We start from the raw sequence: 23,960 nt of genomic DNA, 5'->3' as shown, positions 1-23,960 counted from the left end.
ATCAGATGGCTTCTGTGTTTGAACTTTATGCTCAAAAGGCTCAAATTTGTATTATTGTAAAGTTCAACCATTAAATCTACATATATTTATAGACCGCTTGGTTACTGTGTTTCTGTTTTTATGAGGTTTGTATTTTACAGAGTTGTAGGTTTTATATTTAAAAGCTACGCAAACAGTGAAAAGTGTCCTCTAATCGCTAATATTTGATGGCAATATTTAACATAATTTTCTGCATAGGGCATTTAAAAACCTGTTATTTTAAAGAAAAAAGTTTACACGATTAAAGAAGAGTTTAAACCATTCATGTCAATTAAAGGGTTAATATGACTCATGATCAAATGATTGTGGTGAGTTTATGCTGATAATTAATATTAAAGAGGGCTCATAAGCTCATAAATAAAATACATATTTCTGTATGTGTTCAACTTAATAGTTTGTTTTTTATAAAATGATCAATTCATACAGCAAAACAATCACTCTTTTACTGAAAGAGGCTAAAATGCAACAAAAAAGCCAGTCTTCTGCTAGTTAGTAAAAGAAAACCCTTTAGATTTTCAAAATAAAGACACACTCGGTCCTCCTGCTGCCCAGGAGACCCATCGGGTCCGGGTGGACGGATCGGCATCTGCGGCAAATTTCTTCCGATCCACCGTGGGACGGACCGCTACAGGAGATCCTTCCTGCCTGCAGCCATCAGCATCTGTAACAACTCTATCAAAACCAGGATGATGAATTACGACATTTAATTTTCATTTGGGATTTAAAAAGTATTTTTCAGTTGAATTGAAGAAAGGATAAGAAATGTTTGGCAACACTTTGTTGATTAGTGTAGGTGTTGTTCACCTTTAAGTCTTTAAACCCAACACTTAAACTGTTTTAATACAAAACCCTCACGGTGACTTTATTGACTATTTTGTTCAGTCTTGAATGATGACCCCCCCCCCCCCCCCCCCCCCCCCCCCACACATCAGATAAGACATTTCAGATATGTTTGGCTAAAGATTTCTCCCCATCTCATTCAAGTGTGAACTTGCAGTTCCATCCATCCATCATCTTTACCTGCTTCTTTCTGTTCAGGTCAGGGGGCACTTTCCTCTCAGTCTGCGCTTCCTTGTGGTTCCTAGAGTTTCCAAAAGCAGGATGGGAGAACGATCTTTCATTTATCAGGCTCCTCTCTTGTGGAACCAACTTCCAGTTTCTGTCCGTGAGGCTGACGCATTGTCCAGTTTTAAGACTGGACTCATGACTTTCCTTTTTGATAAGTCCTATAATTAGGGTTGTCATGCTACTATAGACTACTTGAGGACAAATTGACCTAATTTCCTTAAATGAATTGCTCCAATTGAATAGTTTTCATTTGATATTATTTCTATCTTAACATGTGATTCGTGACCTGCCATTGTGCATCTGTTCCTCTCAAACCCACACGTTCGAAGCAGATGGCCGCTTGTCCTGAGCCTGGTTCTGCTGGAGGTTTCTTCCTCATGAGCGAGTTTTTCTTTCCCACCGTCGCCTTCATGCTTGCTCAAGATGAGAGTTCTGCGATGAGTTCAACTCAAAGCACTCTGCTCCTCAGATAAATAATGTTAAATTATTATTTTTAAATAAGAATGTTTCTGTTAACTTATTTTAGATATGAATGTTTCTCTTCAGTTCCCTGGGACGGCTTCTATTGTGACTTGGCGCTATATAAATAAACTGAATTTAATTGGTGCCCATATCCAGCAGTGTCTGTGCGAGAGGCGGGGGACACCCTGGACAGGTCTCCAGACCCTCACAAGGACACATAGACACATGAGACAAACATTCACTCTCTCACTCACACCTAGGGATAGTTTAGTTACCAGTCAGCCTAACATGCATGTTTTTGGTCTGTGGGCGGAGACTGGAGTACCCAGAGAACACCCACACATGCACAGAGAGAACATGCAAACTCCACCCAGAAAGGCCCCTGGCTGGGATTTGAACCAGGGTGACCTGCTCTCTGAGAGGCAGCAGCTCTACCAACTGAGCCACGCCTGCCGACAACTTGAAAGCTGATAATGTCAAATTTGGGATGATTTTAAAGACAAGTGGCTTTAAAATCGTTTTGTTGCTTAGAAACTAGGTTTTTCCTGAAAATACGCTTCATTTGAAAACTTCTTTCGAACACCACACGCCTTCCATTTGAGAGACATTAGTTCAATACTAGTTCAATACTATTCAATAAATATATGGTTTTATTTTAAACAGAAGACAACTGTTTGTGCTTCAGTAGCTGTTTCCAATCGGTGGATGTTAAGAAGCCATTAATTAAAATATATACATATATATATTTGAGTTTGTAGTTAATAAAAAATAAAAAAAAATGCTGAAAATGGATCAAACTGTAAAAACGTGTTCAGGAACTTTTTTTGTCGGAAACGTGCCTGCTGGGTTCACACCGCACTTTGCCTTTCTGATTCTGGGAATTTCTTTTTTTCTTCCCACACAAAGCTATCAAGATGACAAACCAGTAGAACTACCTTGATGATAATTAACAAAGCGGCTATAGAGCTTTGTGTTCACCCTGGTAATGCAAAGAATTTAAGGCCAGAATAATGTCGAAACTTATGCAACAAAGAAGCCTCGGCGATGCTGACCTTTCAAAAAAAGTAAAAAAATGGGATGAAATCTAGTCTGTCTAACCCCGATGACACATTTCCTCTCAAGTCTATACTTTTACTTACATGACTATTAAATTGTGAGTATCGCTTGAAATCTTTTGGCTCCTTTAAGCTGAGGAGAGCGAAAACGTCTGGAAAAGTCTCAGTTCGCCCACGTTTCCCAGAGGAGAGTGTTCATGTTGTGCGACTGTTCCCAGATGAGACACCTTCTCAACAACATGTTACAAAAGGAGTGTGTAATATGATGCTATTGAGCCAATCTGGCCATCTTTAAGACGTGTTCTCAGAGTATATAGAACAATGATCTGAAACGATATTTTAGTCCAATATATCCTGAACAAGAACTATAATACTTAGAGTAAAGTACAGTTTAAATCTGATTATTTTAATTTGCTCAAGAAGGACATCTCTTATTCATTAAAAATTGCGTGTATCAGAGAGAAAAGGCATACCTTTCAGTATAATCATAAAAATAATAGAATGGTTGATGATTAAGCAGGACTTAGAGGCCTTACCGGTAAGAAGTCATGAGATTTTTATTTTTTTTTGTTGCTGTTTTGGAAACAGAAAAGAAACCTACCCTTCAAACAGAATGTCTTCAGCAGAGGAGGAGCTTCAGCACCTTCATTACTGTCAGGACAGGTGCAGTTAGGAGACAGCAGCTTGTTACTACAGGTACTTCAAAATCCTCATACTGGTTCAGTTTTCTTTTTTGTTTGGATTTGCTTATTTTTGCATTTTAAGGGTGAATTTGTTCAGGTTTTTATTTTCACCAAGCAACTGATGGACAGGACATCCTGCTAGGGAGCATGATGTCCTTAATAAGGCTAAGATAACCAACAATTTACTCAACTAAGGAGGACGACAGTAGTAGGTAAGTACTTTACAGTGTTTTATTAAGCGTATTTAGGAAAATATGCTGGATAACATTTAATTTCCTCGTAGATTGTATGTTACTTTGTTGTCATTTAGTTTAGTGAGTTGGCACAGCCTATTGTGTGCAAAAACCTTAGTTTGATTAAAATGAACTGTTCATGTCTGTTAGCAAAAATATCCCATGAACCACTGGGCTGATTTTGATGAAACTTGTAGTAAATATTCACTGGATATACCTGTTCTCGTCGTTAGTTTTTGGAGGCAATCTAGTTCAATATGGATGCCACTGCCAACTGCATTTAGAAAGCACAAACCCGGCTATAATTCAATCAGTTTTACAGATTTAGAGGTAAACTGTGGCGTGGTTGTAGCTGTGAGTCATTCACATCACATAATCTGAGTGCTACTCAGTGTGCAAAAACTAAGTTTACAATCCCAGCATTTACTGTCGGTGTCAATCTTGTTTGTCTGTTAGCAAAATATTTCATGAACGACTGGAGAGATTAAAATGAGACTTTCAGAAATACATCACTTGATAAACATCTACAACTCTTTAACTTTTCAAGTCACTCCATTTCAGGATGACCTCTACAGCTAATCATCTTTGACTAACATAAAAATGGCTACAGCTCAGTCACTTTCATAGAGAGCTAGCTAAAATTGGAGGTGGTAGTAGCTGAGAGTAATTCATAACACAAACTTTACTCTGAACATGATATTTCAAGAGATAGCACATGATGTTATATTCAAGGTAGGAATAAAAGAGATACAATTCAGTTATTTCCCAGCATAAGAAATTCTTAGTCTAATACTCTGACATGAAAGGTAGTGTGACAGGTTTATCTGTGTCTGTCTTTAATCACTATTACTACTTTAATCAATGAAAGTTCTGTTCTATACTGCTTATTCAATTCAATTCAATTCAATTCAAAAATACTTTATTAATCCCAAAGGGAAATTATTTGTTGTTGTAACTCGTTATCCTCATTTCATTGAGAGATGTTATAGATACTGATGGCTGTAGGCAGGAAAGATCTCTTGTAAAGGTCCATCCCACAGTGGATCCTAAGAAACATGCCGTCCGATCAGTCCACCCAGTCTTGGCTGGCCTCTCGGTTCCCCCGGGCTGTAGGACCACCCGAATGCCGGGCAGAACTCCTCCCAGAGCGATGGCCACTCCTCCCAGCAGTCTGCCGAGCTCCTCGTCACTGCGGACAGCCAAATGTAGGTGCCGAGGGATGATCCTGTCCTTCTGCTGTCATGAGCCGTGTTTCCTGCTAGTTCCAGGATCTCAGTGGTCAGGCACTCGAGCACAGCTGGCAGGTAGATGAGAATGCGTCCACAGAACATCCTTTTCAACTCATTTGAGATTTGGGGCTGTAGTTGAGATATTATTTGAGCTTTTGCGATGTTAATCAGCTGCTGTTGGTTGTAGAAAACTGCCTTGTGGCCATGGTTACGCATCATAACAAATGTCCAAAACTAAAAAAGTTTCAGTAAAAATCCTTCCAGCTGCACAGCATCTGATACCAGAGGAAACAATCATCCAAAAAATGTGATTTACATCCAGAAAAACAGGAATTAAAGTTTCCAAAAGCAAAATCTCAGAATGAACGTAACAGAGCTGCTCCAACATGCAACCACCTTGAGCGGCACAATTCTAGAACACACTCTATCCATATATATATATATATATATATATCCATATCCATATCCATTATCCATACTCTAGTATAGTGAACCATGCTGAGGCTGTGTTAAGAAAAGTTTAAATACATTTCACAGACTTTGTAGCAAGTCCTTATTGAAACAGTATATTAAACATACAGTATATTAAACATTATATTAAACAGTATATTCTAAACTATGAATCACAAGTTAATGGACTGCTGTATTGTTTTATTCTAGCCTCCTGCACTTATGGCCTTCTTCCGACAGCTGCGGCTTCTTCTCTGGAAGAATGGACTGGCGGTCATCAGACAGCCGGTGGGTGACACTGAAGCACCGTGACCACTTCAGATTAGTTGAATCTCATATTTAAAACAATATCCTGCGTTAATGAATCTGCATTTGAATATAATGCAATTAAATGAGCACTTTCTTACCTGGTTTTCATTACTGATGCTCGTGGATGTATTATTTTTTTTGTAGTTGTGGTCCCTGACTCTGCTCATCTGGCCTTTGGTCATCTTCCTCATCATCGCTGTGACCCGATACCACTTCCCTGCATTTCCAACAGATACATGTGAGTGTAAAACTGATGTTAAATACACTTAAATGATGAATGGTAGCATATAAAATACAGGCTAAACACACCACAAAAAAAAAACAAAAAAAAAACATATTAAGCTGTTTCTGGGAAATCCTAAGAAAATCTATTCATTCTGGCAAATGTAACCAATGAAAACTCCCATTATTAACAGGTACAGGTTTCTGTATCCACATTAAGGCTTTATGGTATTAGTATGTATTTTTCTTTGACATATTTTTTTTAAACCATTAAATTCTTGCAACCTTGTTCAAATGATCCAGACAGAGTTAATGAAGGGTACACTTGACATATACACTTTAAACTGGTTCTAAAATAAGCATTAATGTGATACTACATGAACGGCAGGACTTTTTGACTGGAGTTATTAAAGGTCATCAGCGCGACACTTGTGGACTTTTCAGTTTCGAGAGCAGAGTAAACAACTTACGGATTGAATTAAAAAAAATTAACAGTCCTTCAGATTTGGACCTGTTAGCTGTTGACATGGCATTTGTAGGCTTTTATTTAATTAAATCCTGTTGATATACTGGTTCACCTGTGGTAGATGTGGGTGAAGGTGCTTCAAAAAGGAGTGTCACATTCAGTCTTTTGTGTTTCCATTTGCACTTGTTTCTTGTAAAGGGAGGGTCAGGCTTTGGCATTTGGCTTCCAAGAGGTTCTAATCTCACAATGCCACAGTATTTTTAGATCACAGCATTATTGTTTAAATAAACAGCCTCCCCTCCTCAAACTGTATATGATCTGGTTAAAAAATGAACAGGTTGGAACTGAGGTGTGTAACTTTATGTTTTCACATTGACCCACCTTCTTTTGTGTTTTAAGCCTATTATGCATAGACTGTATCATGAGACAGCAAGATTTTTTATTTTTTTTGTAATTTGATAATCCATGTGGGCTTGAATGTAAAAACTATCCACCATATCAAAACCATAGAACCATTTGTTTTATGTGTTAGAAACATGCGGCATCTGAGCACACCCACAACAGACAACAAAACCGTCCTCGATATCAAGCATGACTGAATGACTGACGAGACCAAACATAAATTATGTATTTTTTGTGTTTCAAATAGGTCTGTCAGTACAATTTAAATGGTTTGATAGCATAAAAAAAATAAAAAAAATCAATTTTCTCTATATAACAAGTTAGCATCTCCTGTATTGAAATTGTGTTATATTTGGAAGGGAATTAAGAAACAAACACCATTGTAAATACTTTATTCTTCATTTTTAGAGTAAGGTCTTTAACATTTCAAAGTTCATCTCACTGCAGTTACATAAAACATGCAGCCATTATGTGCTTGGCGTTTGTTAAACAGCTGTTCAAAGTGTATGGACACATCATTTTCACATAATTTCTAAAATGCCCTTTTTTGTTCTCCTTGTTTACATGTCATGCTCCAAAGAGTTTATTCTTTGGCTCATTTTCCGTACGTCACTGTGCCGACTTTACATTGAGACAATGAAACCTGGGTGTGTGAATGCACAGGACAACCACAGCGTCTGTAGTTCATGTTTTCAAAGGTGGCTTCTATGCTTTGGGTTTAAACATGACTTCCATAAGACTCGTGAGGCTCATCAGTCATACGCTGTGAGCTACCAGGAACGAATACCTGAAATCAGTTGTTCCGTGCATGGGTAGTTGCTTGACTGCAACTTAATCTCCATGCCATTCACAAAACAGTTTCTTTTGTCCTGCGCTTTAGCTTTGTTTGCTTCTTGAACAAAAGATGCTTTAAGTTACATGCACATTAAAGTGGCATGACCTAAAATAATAAAGCTCAAGCTTCTTATATGGGAACAGTTTGAAAATCTTCTTGAACAAATTTTCTGATTGTTTTTTTTTTGTTGTCAAAAATACGTATATGACTCAGAAATGACATAAAACTGACTTGATTGCAAGAGTTTGGCTTATGTACTTGTTAAACTCTCTCTCTCTATATATATATATATACATATATTCACTATGTTTTATAGTGATGCTTATATGTGTTGCTTTAACTTATCAAACATCTTTTAGGTTATGTTGGGCCTCGAAACCTACCCAGCGCTGGATTCTTCCCTTTCCTGCAGACCGTCCTGTGCAACACAGACAGCCACTGTCATAACACATCTCAACTGGTGAACCCAATGGCATCAACGTCATCAAGAAAGAGAAGGTAACTGTGTTGCTAGACTACAAATTATCTGCAGTGCCTCACACTGAAACACTCAATTATTATTTGAGGATCTTTTGTGTGTGATAACCATAAAACGACACTCCTATACATAAATGAACAGGTTTACATTCAAAGGCGTGTAATCTGTTTGCTTTCTTGTCAATCAGGTATTCTTAGAAAAAAAAAAAGTTCAAGATTTTATTGTTGTAAGCAGGAAAACATGGCAGCTGGTGGAAAAAATAGTTTGGGTCAACCTCCAGCTCATGTTAGTCAAGCCTGTGTGGATTTTAAGAAACAAAGCCTTGGCATTATGAGAGACCTTTAAAAATAACTTTCCAAGAAAAAAAATCTTAGTGTATTTTCTTAGAAGTATGGACAGTCATGTAAAAATGAACAAAGTTCTATAAAAACGTGTCGATTTAAGGTAATTACTGGAGAAACGAATCTATACAGTATATACAGATGAAGAAAGAAGCTCTGATGGTTCTGCTTCTTTCTGGAAACTGCTGTTAGGTTGAAATGAGTGTGTGGAAGGTCAGAAAGACTTGAGGAACTCTAGAATATTTCCGTTTTAATATCTAAAGACATTTTCACGAAAGCTTCTGGGAAATAGACACAAAAACTGGTTCGTCGTTGAACGGTCAATAAGTGACTGTTGATCAGTCACTAACTGAGCTCGTCAGTTCCTGCATGGATGAGAGCTTTCAGAAATGAAGCGAAGCCAAAAGAGGCATAGAGTTGAACCCAGCTGACGTGAAGCACTGCACATTGTGTAAACCAGGTTTTCTCAAACTTTTTGGGTTCAGGGACCCCTTACAGGGGAGAAAAAGTTTCAGGGACCCCCTTATAACCCTCATGTTTATAAAATAATTTTCTTCAATGTATCTTTTTAATGCAATGGCAATATTTGTGTAGCATAAATGTGTAAGACCTGTTCGTTAATGGTGTTAATATAATTTTTATACTTTTAAACGTGGGGTATTTTTCATTCAAGACACAATGAGCAACATTTTTAATTTCAACTTACAAAAAAATGACACTTTTGAGAAAATTAACAGCATCAACAAAACACTTAAAAACTTCACCTTTTCACGTAATGAACATAAATGTAATGCCACTTCTTCAAATTATTGCAGAAAACTCTTTACATAAAACAGAATCATAACAGTAGTAGCCACACCAAGTAACAGAGCTTCATTTGCAAACCCATCGATGTCGAAACGCAAATATTAGGCGGAGGTGGTGGGTGCGGGTCTGGGCTCCTCCCTCAGAAAATTTTGAATAAAGTAGATGCCATTTCCTGCATTTTGATGCCAATGTTGTAGACGACACCTACCTTAGAACATGACAAATAACTCAGCTTAGCGACCTTTTCTCCGTCTAACCAAAATTTCAAACTAAATGTCAAGTTGCTGCGCCTCATCACCGATCTCCTCCTCAGTGATAAATCTGTTCCTTGATGTTAAGCTTTTAAATCCTACTGCTGGGTTGTTGCACAAGATCTTATGTCGTCACAGGAAGTAGCTGCAAAGCCATCTTTCCATTTCACATGTTGATTATTAATTGTTAATATCTCACTTGGATGCTCAAAGGCTCATGTCCTGACCCTGATCCTTTGGGTGCACTGTCTGCATGTTTTAAATGTTTCTTTATATCAGCACACTTCATTTGAATATAAAGGATTTTGTAGAACTTGTTGAGGAACTTAATAAGATCAGGTGTGTTGGAACATTGGAAATGTTTAGAACAGTGCGCTCAGAGGAGTTTGCAGCCAATGCGTTTTTTTGGATCAAAAGGAATGCTTGAAGATAACATGTCAGAAAAGAAAAACTGCAATCCAAGCTGACCTGACAACAGCATATTGATATGAAGCTCTGCAGTGGAATGAAATAACATGAAGAAATGATGAAGCATTTATTTATTAAAAGTTTGATTTAAATCTTAGAGAAATGCTGGAGATTGGAAATAAGCTCAGCTTAATAGGCTGAAGAAAATGAGCAGAATACAGTCAAAAAGACAGCAAATATTCAGTACTCCCTTTGTTTTTCATGAGTATCTTGATAACAAGTTTTTGTTTATTATTTCTATACGGTTATTTCTATACGGTTTCTTTTAATTTTTTTGTTGAGATGTTTTGACCTGAATGAACTATGTTGGATTTTTTTAAACCTGGATTACTGAGCATGAACGTTGATGTTTTGAATCATTTTGGCTATGGCTGCCTCAGAGGAGTCGACGGGGGAGAGGGCGGGCTCCAGAAACCATCTTATCACCAGCAAATTGATTGGTGCACTATGTGGGTGTGCTGCTGCTCATGGGACTTAGTTTGTTGTGGCTCCTCGGACTGATGAAGTCCTTTGGATGAAGGACAAAGCGTCTCACGCACCCCCACCCCCACCAATAAAAAATTAATAAATAAACTGTCCAGATGACCTGACTGAACTATGTTGGATTTTTTTTTAACCTGGATTATTGAGCATGAACTTTGAAGCCAACAACATTGCAAGTTTATGCTTTTGGTTATCTGAATAGAAAGTCTTTATGACTTTATCAAATCCTGCTGGTTTTTGTTTCACAGGTCCGTTGACTCTTCAGAGAAAACCCCACTGGAAAAGTTGATTCAAGGAGAATTTTTCAACTTTGATTTCCCCAGTACATCCAACAGTGACACTGCAATGTTGGTTAATGTCATGGAAAATCTTGTGGGTATGTATTTCTTGCTTTATAGATGGTTATGTGTGTGACCATTTGAGACTTTTCTTCTTTCTTTTTTTACTGGAGATACTCACAAATTAAAATATATATTTTTTAAAGTGACAATTGTCTTTTAATCCAACTTTACAAGAAAATAAACACAATATAAATTTGCCTTTTTGTATATTACTGTTATTGTGTTAAATTTTATATCTGGCTGTCTTGAACTATTTGTTTTCATCTTACAGGTTCTTCCTATCAAGGAAACTCTAATAATGTCACCTTTGTGAGTCCAGTCAACACCACTATGACCGATCAGGTGAGGATTGCCATGAGCAGTTGAAGTGGGAAAACATTTTACAATAATTTATATACTTTATATAGCTCAGAGTCACATTAGAAGTTATCTCATGGCACTGTACAAAAACTTTCACATACGTTATAAAAGCCAATTAGTAAAAGTTATCTATCTAAAGGAGCCAGCAGATTGTGCTGAATCTTCATTTTGTCGCAGTCTCTCATCCTGAGCAAGCACAGTGGCAACAGTGGAAAGAAAAAACTCCCTTTTAACTGGAAGAAAGCTCCAGCAGAACCAGGCTCAGGACGAGCGGCCATCTGCTTTGACCAGCTGGGGTTCAGAAGACATGAAGTAGAAACAGTCAGACACATAATGGCAGGTCCAGGTGTACTTTCTATAGGAGGAAAGACAAAAAACACACAAGGATAGAAATACTGTAATTACAAATACATGTACAAACAGGTGAAGTAAAGCGAGTAAAGACAGAAGCAGGAGAAGAAACGTGGTCCATTTGCCCTCCAGCAGTATTAGCCTATAGCAGCATAACTAAGGGATAGCTCAGGAAGCCCAAGCTGACTCTAACTATAGGATTTATCAAAAGGAAAGACTTGAGCCCAGTCTTAAAACTGGACAATGTGTCAGCCTCACGGACAGAAACTGGAAGTTGGTTCCACAAGAGAGGAGCCTGATAACTGAAAGCTCTGCTTCCCATTCTACTTTTGGAAACCCTAGGAACCACAAGTAAACCTGCAGTCTGACAGTGAAGTGCTCTTTTAGGAAAGTAAGGAACAATAAGATCTGTAATATAAGATGGAGCTAGATTGTTGAGGGTTTTGTAGGTTAGAATTAAGATTTTGAATTATATTCTGAATTTGACAGGGAGCCAGTGGAGAGAAGCTAAAACTGGAGAAATATGGTCTCTCCTCAACTCAATGGATGACCCTAAATTTCCTGCTTTTGAACACAGACAAGACTGAGGTTTTAGTTTTTGGACCTGAGCATCTTAGGACTAATTTTTTCAGTCGTTCGCCCTCCTTGGATGGCATTAATCTGGCCTCCAGATCTAATGTTAAAAATCGTGGTGTTATTTTTGATCAGGACATGTCTTTTATCCCCCCACATAAAAAAATAAAAATAAACATTACTAGAACCACGTTCTTCCACCTACGTAATATCGCTAAAATTAGAAACGTTTTATCTAAAAATGATGCAGAAAAACTGGTTCATGCATTTGTCACGTCTAGACTGGACTATTGCAATGGTTTGTTATCTGGGTGTCCAAATACTTCTTTAAAAAGTCTTCAGTTAATCCAAAATGCTGCTGCCAGAGTTTAATCTGGAGTTAGTAGGAGAGATCATATCTCTCCAGTTTTAGCTTCTCTCCATTGGCTCCCTGTCAAATCCAGAATTTAATTCAAAATCTTACTTCTAATCTACAAAGCTCTCAACAACCTAGCTCCATCTTATATTCGAGATCTTATTGTTCCATATTTTCCTAACAGAGCACTTCGCTCTCAGACTGCAGGCTCGTGGTCCCTAGATTTTCCAAAGGCAGAATGGGAGGAAGCTCTTTCAGTTATCAGGCTCCTCTCTTGTGGAACCAACTTCCAGTTTCTGTCAGTAAGGCTGACACATTGTCCAGTTTAAGACTGGGCTTAAGACTTTCCTTTTTGATAAATCCTATAGTTAGAGTTGGCTTGTTACGGTGCTATAAGCTTAGACTACTGGAGGACAAATTGACCTAATTTCCTTAAATTAATTGTTACAATTGAATAGTTTTCATTTGATACTATTTCTATCCGAACATGTGATTCTTGACCTGCCATTGTGTATCTGTTCCTCTCAAACCCAGCTGGTTGAAGCAGGTGACCGCTTGTCCTGAGCCTGGTTCTGCTAAACGTTTCTTCCTCATGAGGGAGTTTTTTCTTTCCACTGTTGCATTCATGCTTGCTCAAGATGAGAGTTCTGTAATGGAGTTAAACTCAAAGCAGTCTGCTCCTCTGATAATTAATGTTAAATTATTATTTTTTTATATATGAATGCTTATGTTCAGTGCCCTGAGATGACATCTGTTGTGACTTGGCGCTTGATAAGGCCACATATGCAAAGAGGATCGAGGGTCAATTCATCTCACAAGACCCTCGGAGCATGTGGAGGGGCATTAAGTGCATAACAGATTATAAAGGAAGGAGTGAACAATGTCCCAAAGACCCATCTCTGCCTGATGCCCTCAACAAGTTCTATGCACGCTTTGAAGACCCGAACAGACCACCCAGCACCAGACTCACCTCACCACCGGATGAAGAGCATCTCAGCGTGACCTCAGCAGAAGTAAGGAGTACCTTCAGGAGGATTAATCCGCACAAAGCAACTGGCCCAGACAACATCCCCGGAAAAGTGTTGAAGGAATGTGCTGATCAGCTCTGTGAGGTGCTGGCAGACATCTTTAACACCTCACTTACCCTGGAGACAGTTCCCACCTGCCTGAAGACTGCCACCATCATCCCAGTCCCAAAAAGCTCTACAGTGACTGGTCTGAATGACTATCGGCCAGTGGCCCTCACCCCGATAGTCGCTAAATGCTTCGAAAAACTGATCATGACTCACATCAAAACAACCATCAACATCAACGAGGACCCTCATCAGTACGCATACCGTGAGAACCGATCAACAGAGGATGCAATCTCCTCTGTGGTCCACACTGCACTCAACCACCTGGAGCAGAAAAACTCTTACGTCCGTATGCTCTTTGTGGACTTCACATCCGCCTTCAACACCATGATCCCCCAAACCCTGATGGACAAACTATCCACACTAGGACTAAGCCCCTCCATTTGCAACTGGGTACTAGACTTTTTAACAAACAGACCACAGTTAGTGAGGATCCACAACCTCTCCTCCTCCACCATAACCCTCAGCACTGGCTCTCCTCAGGGATGTGTGTTGAGCCCCCTCCTGTTTACTCTGCTCACATATGATTGTGCAGCTACCCATCCAGGCTGTCACATTGTAAAGTTTGCAGATGATACAGCGGTGGTGGGATGCATCACAAACAATGATGAGTCCAGCTACAGGCAGGAGGTGGAACACCTGGAGAGCTGGTGCAGAGAGAATAACCTTCACATCAATGTGAAGAAGACAAAGGAGATGATTGTGGACTTCAGAAGGAACAAAAACACCTACACCCCCCTGAACATAAGAGGATCTGCGGTGGAAGTGGTCTCCAGCTACAAGTACTTGGGTGTACACATGAATGACAACCTCAGCTGGAGCAACAACACCACCAGCCTGATCAAGAAAGCTCATCAGAGACTCTACTTCCTCAGACGGCTGAGGCGAGCTGGTCTGGGAAGCTCAGTCCTCACCTCCTTCTACAGGTGTGCAGTGGAGAGCATCCTGTGCTCGAGCATCAATGTGTGGCATGGAGGCTGCACAGCTGCAGAAAGAAAAGCTTTGCAGAGAGTGGTGAAGGCTGCACAGAAATCTGTTGGAGTCAGTCTCCCCACCATCACAGACATCTACACCTCCAGATGCAGGAAGAGGGCCACCTGCATCATGAAGGACCCCACCCACCCAGCACACACACTTTTTGCCCCACTCCCCTCAGGAAGGAGGTTAAGGAGCATTAAGTGTAGAACCACTAGACTGAGGAACAGCTTCTACCCTGAGGCTGTTAGACTCATGAATCTCTAACTAGAATAATCACTGTGAAAAACCATATCATGTTGCTGCTGATCTGTTTCATGTTGCTGCTGATCTGTTTCAATGTTGATGTGTTCATGCGTGCACATCTGCTCACAGACTCATGTTCATGTTTGTGGTGATGTTCAATGTTTTATGTTATGAGTGCTTAGTGTATATTTAGTTGATGTTTTTCTTAGTTCATATCTTAGATGTTATTACTGTTTTTCTTATACATTTTATTGTTGGATGTAACTGGGACCCTGTGTACATAATTTCGCTCCACCACATGTACCACATGAGGTGCGAATGACAATAAAGAAACTCTGACTCTGACTCTGACTCTGACTCTGATAAATAAACTGAACTGAACTCATTAAAACTCTGGCAGCAACATTTTGGATCAACTGAAGGCTTCTTAAAGAAGTTTTTTGGACACCCAGATAATGAACCATTGCAATAGTCATATTTATGGAGTTGAATAGCATCTGTTTATTAATTTGTTTGAAGGTTACAGGGTCTTTTGTTAAAGAAATGTAAGCATATGTAAAAATATGATCATGCCAGTTGTTACAAATATCTGTACAGCCCAAGTGTTAGTGACAGGAGGGAGTTTTGGTAGTGATGGCCTGTGTGCAGTGAATTACATCATATTTCTTGCAGGAAACCATGAACAAAATACTTGAGTCTGTGAATGTGTTGAAGAGAGCCGTCTGTGCTGTGGCTTTGCCCTGGATAAAGAGTGAAGCACCCAGCACCGTCACCAACGCTGCAGACATTTTCTGCAACACCAACATCACTTTGTTCGAAGTCTCCCTTCAAACAGTGAACACGGTTCGTTTGAGCAGCTTGTGGGTTTATTTAAGACATCTTTTTTTATCGCCTAACAAACTGGGACTGTTGCCAGTACTTGTTTGTAACATTTGTTTTCCTTGCTTTTAGATACTAACGGAGCTGTTGGTGCAAAACCCAGAAGAGATGATGACGTCGGCTGGGATGTCGGTGTTAGCATTTGATCAGCTGCAGAACGATACTTCACTGTGGGAGAGCCTTCTAGCTTTTCCCGAGATCGTCTCTTCTCTTTCTGCTGATCAAATTCTGAACAGCAGTGAAGCATTGCTCACAAATTTGCAAAGGTAACATAGTTTTACCAGTACAAAAGTGCAAAATTAACAGAAGGTGATATATCACCACATTATGTGCAAATGGGTTATGATAGAAGGGCACAACTGAAGTGGTTTAGTCCTCCCTTTTTCCCCCAATGAAATATCAGTTTTTAGAAAACTGGCCTACAAAAAATGTAATTGAATTTGATTACCAGTATTCCTTTTTTATATATATTTGCTCTCACTTCTGTCTTTTCCCTATCTGTCTTTAGTATTTTGCTTTCCTTGGAGAACAATTTCCCTCAAACAGCTGACTCATTCTCCACAATTGGCCCAGTGCTTCATGGAGGACTCAACGTGATCAACTACGCTAACAACTGGCCTGGAAAAAGTAATTACTTTGAAATTTACTGGGACAATTTGTGAAAATTTAACAGAAAATATGTTTCAAATTTTATGCCAAATTTCTGATCATGTGTTTTTGTTTGCTTAGACGTTACAATATCCCTTGGAGATGTCGTCACGTTGCCCAATGACACAATTAGTGAAATTGCAAAACGCATTCTGCAAGAGGTTCAGATCCCACTACATATGGTATGTGACATTATGCTTTTCCATCCAGAATTTACTGAAAATCCTCCACAAACATTTTATTTTTGCGATACTGAAAAATGATAGTGAAACAGCTATGTTTGACTTCCTTCACACATTTTCAAAAGGAGTTTTCCAAAAAGAACTAATTTCCAAGTAAAAGTGAAGAAGCAGTTGCTCCTTTGGTCTTTATGTTCTGCCCTCCAGCAAGTACTTTAGTCCAATTATATATTTTTTAAAGCTGCAAAACAAGAAGATACTTTGAATGTTCAAAGATATGTTAAAGGGTTGGTTTCCATGACATTTAGGTAAATGTAGCATGTATTCAGCTTCTGAGATAAGTCTCTGGTATCGTGTCTATAACATACAATTGCAATGGCTACAATTTGTAGAAAAGCTCAAAATTCATAAATGTTTTAATTTAATTTTTTGTGTCCTAGGCCATTGCTCTGTCATGGGATAAAGTAGCTGTGTATTCTAACTTGTGTGGTGACAACAGTAAGCCACTGTGGCTAACAGCAGCGTGCAGTACCGGCACCATGGACATGCTTCTCAGCTGGATCTACCCAGAACAAGTGGTCAAACAGGTAGGATGGAGTCTGGGTTGTTATTGTCAGAACAGAGGGAATTACAGACATCAATAATGAGTCAGCTACAGGATTTATGTGGGTAGCATGACAACCTCACTTCCTTTTGTTGTCCCGTGTCATGGAGCAAAGAGGGGGAATCCGAAATACTGTCTGTTTGTTGGTGCACATTGCGAACATGATAACTTGAAAATTAGTGAGATACTGACTTCCACGGGCAGCACGGTGGCGCAACTGGTAGAGCTGCTGCCTCTCAGTGAGAAGGTCCCTGGTTCAAATCCCGGTCCGGGGGCCTTTCTGGGTGGAGTTTGCATGTTCTCTCCGTGCATGCGTGGGTTTTCTCCGGGTACTCCGGTTTCCTCCCACAGACCAAAAACATGCATGTTAGGCTGATTGATAACTCTAAATTGTCCCTAGGTGTGAGTGAGAGAGTGAATGGTTGTTTGTCTCGTTTGTCTCTATATGTCCCTGTGATGGACTTGCAACCCGTCCAGGGTGTACCCCGCCCCTCGCACAGTGATTGCTGGACATGGGCACCAGCGACCCCCGTGACCCAAAATGGAATAAGCGGGTAAAGAAAATGGATGGATGGATGGACTGACTTCCATTTTGGTGTGTGGCTACATCTAGGTGTAAGAAAGTTTCTTTCAAATATTGGTTAGCCATGTAAACTCCAAGAGTTTGCCGCTACAGTTGCATTCGGGCCCAAATAGGCCTACCTGACCCAGCCCTAGCCCGCAGCCATCATTTCCGAACCCCTATGAATTAACAGTAATTATAGGCCCACACCCGACCCCCCCCCCCCCACACACACACAACATTTTTAATTAAGCTTTAACTGTTATAGTTATTAACGGTCGTGAATGCACACAGCTATGGGGGCAGAAGATCGGAGCTGAGGGGGTGTTTGTCCTTTCATGGTCGTCAAAACGCATTAAATCCCTGCTTCTGCCTGCATTCTGCATTATTCAGACACGGACCCTGCTCTGACATGTCTGATATTTTGGGACCTCACCTGATTGGGTCGTCGGCTGAGTGAGTCCGCTGATTGCAGCGGCTGAATGAGCATCCATTTTATATCAATTGGCTTTGTTCGTGCTGGTCACTTATTTCTGTCCATCTGAAGCTTAACTGAACATTTTTTTTTATCTCTTTCAAGGCCGGTCAGCGTGTGGTCGAATGGCCGCTGACGCAATGAAAAGCCCGACACCGGCCTGGCCTGCACATTAAGCACATTATTAGGGCCAAGCCAGGCTTCGGGTTCGGGTTAGAAATGATAGCTCTAGTTGCTGCCATGTATGTTTGTCCAATTTGTAAGCGTGACAATTTGAAAAATAAATGAGGTACTGACTTCCATTTTGGTGTGGGGTTGGATATAGGCATAAGAAAAGTTCCTTTTGAAAACTGGGTTGTCATGTCAAAATGTGTGCTGCAATATGTGTGTATAGTTTATACAGTATAGTACAGTATATACTCTATAGGTCAACCTTACTCCTCCACTTGCTAGGATCTTTCTCTCTGTGCTGCCTCAGATAAGTCAAAAGCAGCAAAAGAAAAAAAAAAAATAGCTACCTTTATTCTTACACACTCCTACCCACTTGAATTTCTTGCACAAGAAAGGTGCCCTTGCATTGGCTGTTCAATTACAGTTCAGAAAAGCACTCATCTTGAAAATGACAAACATTCATTTCAGGTGCATGTCAGAAAATTTCAGGAAGTGAAACTCATTATAGATTAATTATATGCTTATAGATTCATTCCAAAAAGAGTGAATTATTTCAAGCTTTTGTTTCTTGTAATTTTGATGATTATGGTTTATAAATAATGAAAAAACAGTGTTTCAGAAATTGAGGATATTGAGAATTTTTGTTATTTCTGAGTAATATGAATATTATTATTTTATTATTTATGAATATATGCTACACTAAATTTTGACATTGGAGCATCGCTTGTTTATCTGCATTTTTGCCATGTCACCCTGCTGCGTAAACCAAATGGGATGTCTGTAGCTGTAAGGAAGCTGGTAGCTGTAGCAACAGGCAATTACAGATACAAGAAGCCCTTTGAGAAAAGAAAAAAAAACCTCAAACTAATGATAACTAATTGGTAACAGGTACAAAGCATTAATGTGCTTAAAAGCTCAAAGTCACTGGATACGAACGTGTCAATGCACATACTATATGCCTTACTGGCATATAACACATAACTCCCCCTAAAGCCTGAATCTGTAATCTTTTAGGAAGTGTAATTGATGCAAATTTCTGGTTTTAATTTCTTGTTTTAGTCTTGGTTTGGTCTGTGGTGTGATAATGTCCAAAATAATAAAAGCTAAATTTTTATTTTAGTTGTTAGGGATCTGCAAATGTTAATTTGTCACCAAGTGTGTAGAAAAGCTCCTACAGACTTTCACTGACTTGCCACTTAGGTTAACAGAAATATTTATTTTCATAAAAGAGAACAAATTAAAGATTATCTGCTGGAGGTTACAGTTTTATATGTAAAAGATAGACTAGAAATGTGTACATGCATATATATTAACATTTATTTAAAATGTTTTTACGTAAGCATGTGAAACAATATGAAATAACATAATAAAAAAATGTCAATGATTAAGGATTTAAATTAAAGGATCATAAATTGTATGTAATAACAGGCAAATAAAAACTGGTTTGCATGACAATAATCTGGCGAGGCAGAAAGAAAATTGGACGGATATAAACTCGGACAGATGTCGTGAATAGCTTGATTCAAGTCCACCAATCAGAAATTCAACCAGGTGAGAAATATTTCCGAGAAACTGAACAGACGGGAGCGAATAAGGGAAAACAATAATAGAACGGGGAGTCATAAAAATGTTCACACGTCACGAAGTGAGGACTTTTCAAAGAAAATGAGTAGAAGGAACTGAAGCCAAGGCTGAAAAAGATTAACCACAAATGATTGGACACAAAAAAAAAGAACAGGTGATGACTGATATCAAATGACATTTCATATTTGTGGATGAAAATGGTTTTATGACTTCTTGCAAATAATAACATTTCATAATCTTCCTGTTGAGTTATGCTTTACTGAAAAATTTAGCCTTTCCTTTTCTCGGTTGGGTTGTTTCATGTGCAGATGAAGGCATGAGTGCATTCCTTTTTAAAACTATATAAAAACAAAGGGAAAAAAGTTTTTAGGTTAATTTTATGTTAAACACTGATCATATAAAAATATTGCAATAAGGCTCCCAAACTACAGTTTAAGTTTTTTTTTATTTTATTTTATTTTGCATTAATTGCACAAGTCCAGTCTTAGTTTGTCTTTGTGGAACAGATTTAAGTTTGAAATTAATTCTAATTTTTTTTTCCTCTTTATTTTAAATTCTGTCAATCTTAGACTTTCCTGGCATGGATTAAATATGTGGCAGCGGATGATGTCGCCTTCGTCAAAGAACTGGTTTGCGATCTGATGGGATGTTCAGCCTCAGGGGTCTCCAACACCACGAGATATCAGCGTAGCGTGGATACACAACCACAGAACTCAGAGGAGGAGCTGTAAGTGTTCGGCTGTGTCATCCCTATGTGCTGCTGTTGTTGTGAAGAGATTCAAATTTTCCGTCGTTTTATGAAAACAAGTTAAATAGTAAATGGCTAATAGGCTTCTCACATCACACAATATGCATTTTTGTTTTTGTTGTGTTAAATTTTGTGGAAAGGCAATAAAACAATTGGACGTAATATATATATATATATATATATTTCTAACCAGTATCAGTTAGTGGCTATGCTAAGCTATCAATCAGATTATAACCCATTGAAATTTTAGACAAGAGAATTTAATTTTCTAAATTTTTACATTATTTTTTTTAACCTTTGCTGTTTGACAGCTAACATTTAGGGATAACGTGTTTTCTAATTTTCTGTTTATATTTAAAATAAATAAAAAAAATGTAGATTTTGCCTTTTTTTTTTACACTGAAAAAAATAATCCTTAAGTAAAAGGAGCCATTTTTACTTCTTTTTATTTATTTTTTTTCCAGTTTTGTATGTGCATTAGTAACTCCTGTTGTAATGAGTAATGATTTAAAAAAAAATTTTTTTTATTGTTTTGTCAGATTTCTGGGTATCGGCCAGTTGCTTGTGGAGATTGCAAACACTGATCCTGAGTTTGATATGGTTGTTGAGAGATCGCTCAGTTCTGTGTTCCAGACCATGAAGGCAGAGATGGTGATGTTATCCACTGTGGAAAGTAAGCTTATAATTAACTCTTGCTTATACCAAGGACTCTTAATAACATGACTTCATTTTTTGCGAGTGTGACTTAGTTTTTTCCCTTTCACGTAATATTTTTCAACAGTCACTGTTGTTATCTTGACATGGATTATTCTATACTGTATAACCAAAAGGTGAATAAAACAAGTTTACACCCTTTCTCTGGGGAATGATGAAAGACAGAAAATGTAGACTTAAAAGGATATTAAAAGTGTCTTGTCTTACACAAAAACTTGGAATAAACCCAAAAATAAGGGCTGTAAGTTTATGTCTTCACAAGATTTCCCACTGAACATGTATCAATCTGCCTTTGTCTGATTGTTATACATTTATCTTCTGCATGTACAGAAGTCATGGATAATGTCCTGAACGATGCAGAAACTCTCCAACAGATGTTTCACCCTCTGCTGACAAACCAGTCTGGGGCAAGTGCTTGGATCAGCCACATTCTGGAAAGTGTGACGGAAATAATTATCAAGGTATGCTACAATTTCCTTCATGTAACAATGCCCTTGACTTCTAGGATCTTACTCCAAGTTGACTTGTGGTGTGTTAGAATTAGTAAGTTATAAGTTATACAAAGTATTATAGGCTGTAGTGTCATTTACTTGCAGCTGGAGTCACAGAAAGGACCTTATTAAAAATCTTTTCAGTACAAAGTAGAAGTTCTGGTGCACTCCATAAACAAATAAAACAAAACATATCACTAAAGCATCCCAATGGATATAGGAGTATATAATGTAAAGGAACAGCATTTAGTTTTTAAACATAAAAAACTGTGAAGGAGAATTAAAACATTGGCAGGTGAAGTTTTTTTTTTCCCCTCATCTGTTTTACTAGACGCAGGATTCACAGTATAATTCATGTGAAAAACTTCTTGAACCCATTGAGTGGCTCCTGCCCTCCAAGACCATAAAGATAGAAGTGTGGAGATTGATGTTCTGCGAAAACAGCACCTCTCTGAGTCAAGCTTTGATGGTGGACTGGATGCCGGTTGTCCAACAGGTAAAAACATGCTTTATTTGAGGTTTTTTGTTTCAATCGATAAATAAGTACTAAATATTCCACATTATGTAAGGAATAAATAATCCATCTCGTCAGTCTGCCTTTATATTTTATTTTTAATATTGTTAGACAATCCTAGGAAATTTATTTGATTTGGCTATAAAGGCTTTAGGTCAGTGGGTTGCCTTTTTCTTAATTATATTCATATTTTATTTATCTTTGTCAGATGCAAGAAGTGCAAAGCATTGTCAGAGGTCAAACAGAGCTCAGTGTAACCCTTCCTATGGTTCTCGCTGAGTGGCACAAGTTTTACAACACCAACTTGGAATTTGCTGAATATTTGAATACAAAACTGGGTGGAGTGGAATGGAAGAACTGGATGCCAGGGATAAGTGTTGATCATCTTCCTGGAGCTCTTCAACAAAGGTTTGACACAGTGTTGACAGTACTGTACTCTCATAGATACTGTATGTTACATAGCACTACAATGAGGAAAATGAACACAGCCAGGAATGTTAGAAAAATCACTCACTCAAAAGAGGTTTAAAAGCAAAGACTCTAGAAATGTGCAAGTTAAATGTTGGTGAATATGAGGATCAAAAACTGCAATCATTTCATTTTTTATTTTTTTTAATGAGGTGTCTTATTTTCACTGCTTCAGTGGTATGTTTCTGCTTTGCTTGCAGCCTCATCCTGTTTGCTGAAAAGTATGGAAAAAAGCTTGAGGAGAGTGATTACTGGCCCGAGATGAAGGACTACTTCCATGTGGTTTACTGGGTTTTGAACTACAGGCCTGGTGTTACAACACAGCCACCAAACTGTGAGCCTTTTTGTTTTCATTTCCTTTATTCCACTCTGCAAAAAGGCTAAAATCATCATCTTTGCACAATGTTCTCACTGCTCTAATTACTTCTAACCTAAGTAAGCTTATCCTTACCAGCATGCAGAGGCTATACCAGTAAAGAAAAAAGTTAGTTATGGATAAAGGAATAACTGTTTCTACTTTGTTCTTTAGGTTATGTTAATATCAGCTCTTTTGTCCCTTATTGTGACACTGGCCTGAAGTGGCCACAGTTGGCCACAGCTGTGACAGAAGCTCTGATGTCACCAAACCCAGATGTGCTATTAAAGTAAGTGACTAACACTGCTTATTTTCATTTCCTGTGGAAATGAGTCATAGGCTTTATGTGCTTGGGGATTTTTTTATTGACTTTTAACCATTAATTTTCTATGGGCTAATCAAAAACTGTTACTTATTAAAATATCTTACACAATTAAATGTTTTGCCACTGTTATTTCTTCATACAATATCTTGTGACTGGCAACTAAATGTAAGAATAACTTACAGTTTGGACTAAACATATGGATAGACTAGAAAAAAACCCTCAACCAACAATATTGGCCATGGAATTTTCAGTTTGTGAGAGTTAGATGAATATTCTCAACTATTTGTGTTATCATATTGCCACACCTACATAATTTATAAAATCTGTCCTATTTTTGTCTTTATTCCCTAGTGTTCTCAATGGAAGTGTAATACTGTTGCAACACATGTATGGAGAAGTCTACAAAAATCTGACAGCCTTGTATCTGGAAGAAATTCAAGGAGGAGATCCCTTTTCTGCATACCTCAAAAATCTGCTGCATAACTTGGATGACTTTGTTCAAACCATCACAGTCTTTCCGAACCAAAACCTCACAGACCCTGCTCTCATGGTACCATTCATCACCAGCTTGTTAGAGTCAACAGGTCTGAAGCCACTCCTCCCCCTGTTCAACAGTGATGGTCCATTT

The 23,960-nt window shown here is 38.4% G+C and overlaps 1 protein-coding gene across 1 annotated transcript in view; it reads left to right on the top strand.

Annotated features, from left to right (window-relative positions):
- Positions 1-3,493: 3,493 nt before the first annotated feature.
- The window catches only part of abca12 (ATP-binding cassette, sub-family A (ABC1), member 12), a gene marked incomplete in the record, with an annotated part of 77,400 nt that continues 56,933 nt past the window's right edge, over positions 3,494-23,960 (top strand). Inside the window, 19 exon segments of the mRNA XM_037686141.1 lie at positions 3,494-3,519; positions 5,430-5,507; positions 5,673-5,766; positions 7,813-7,951; positions 10,530-10,657; positions 10,894-10,964; positions 15,288-15,458; positions 15,567-15,760; positions 16,003-16,121; positions 16,224-16,324; positions 16,762-16,908; positions 20,287-20,444; positions 21,005-21,138; positions 21,510-21,640; positions 22,002-22,166; positions 22,393-22,592; positions 22,853-22,986; positions 23,182-23,296; positions 23,684-23,938. Coding sequence (XP_037542069.1) covers positions 5,442-5,507; positions 5,673-5,766; positions 7,813-7,951; positions 10,530-10,657; positions 10,894-10,964; positions 15,288-15,458; positions 15,567-15,760; positions 16,003-16,121; positions 16,224-16,324; positions 16,762-16,908; positions 20,287-20,444; positions 21,005-21,138; positions 21,510-21,640; positions 22,002-22,166; positions 22,393-22,592; positions 22,853-22,986; positions 23,182-23,296; positions 23,684-23,938 — 2,522 coding nt within the window.

The sequence above is a fragment of the Nematolebias whitei genome, chromosome 13 (assembly GCF_014905685.2).
Source record: "Nematolebias whitei isolate Nwh7 chromosome 13, NemWhi1, whole genome shotgun sequence".
In the NCBI taxonomy this organism is placed as follows: Eukaryota; Metazoa; Chordata; class Actinopteri; order Cyprinodontiformes; family Rivulidae; genus Nematolebias; species Nematolebias whitei.
This window is presented reverse-complemented; position numbering and strand designations above follow the sequence as displayed.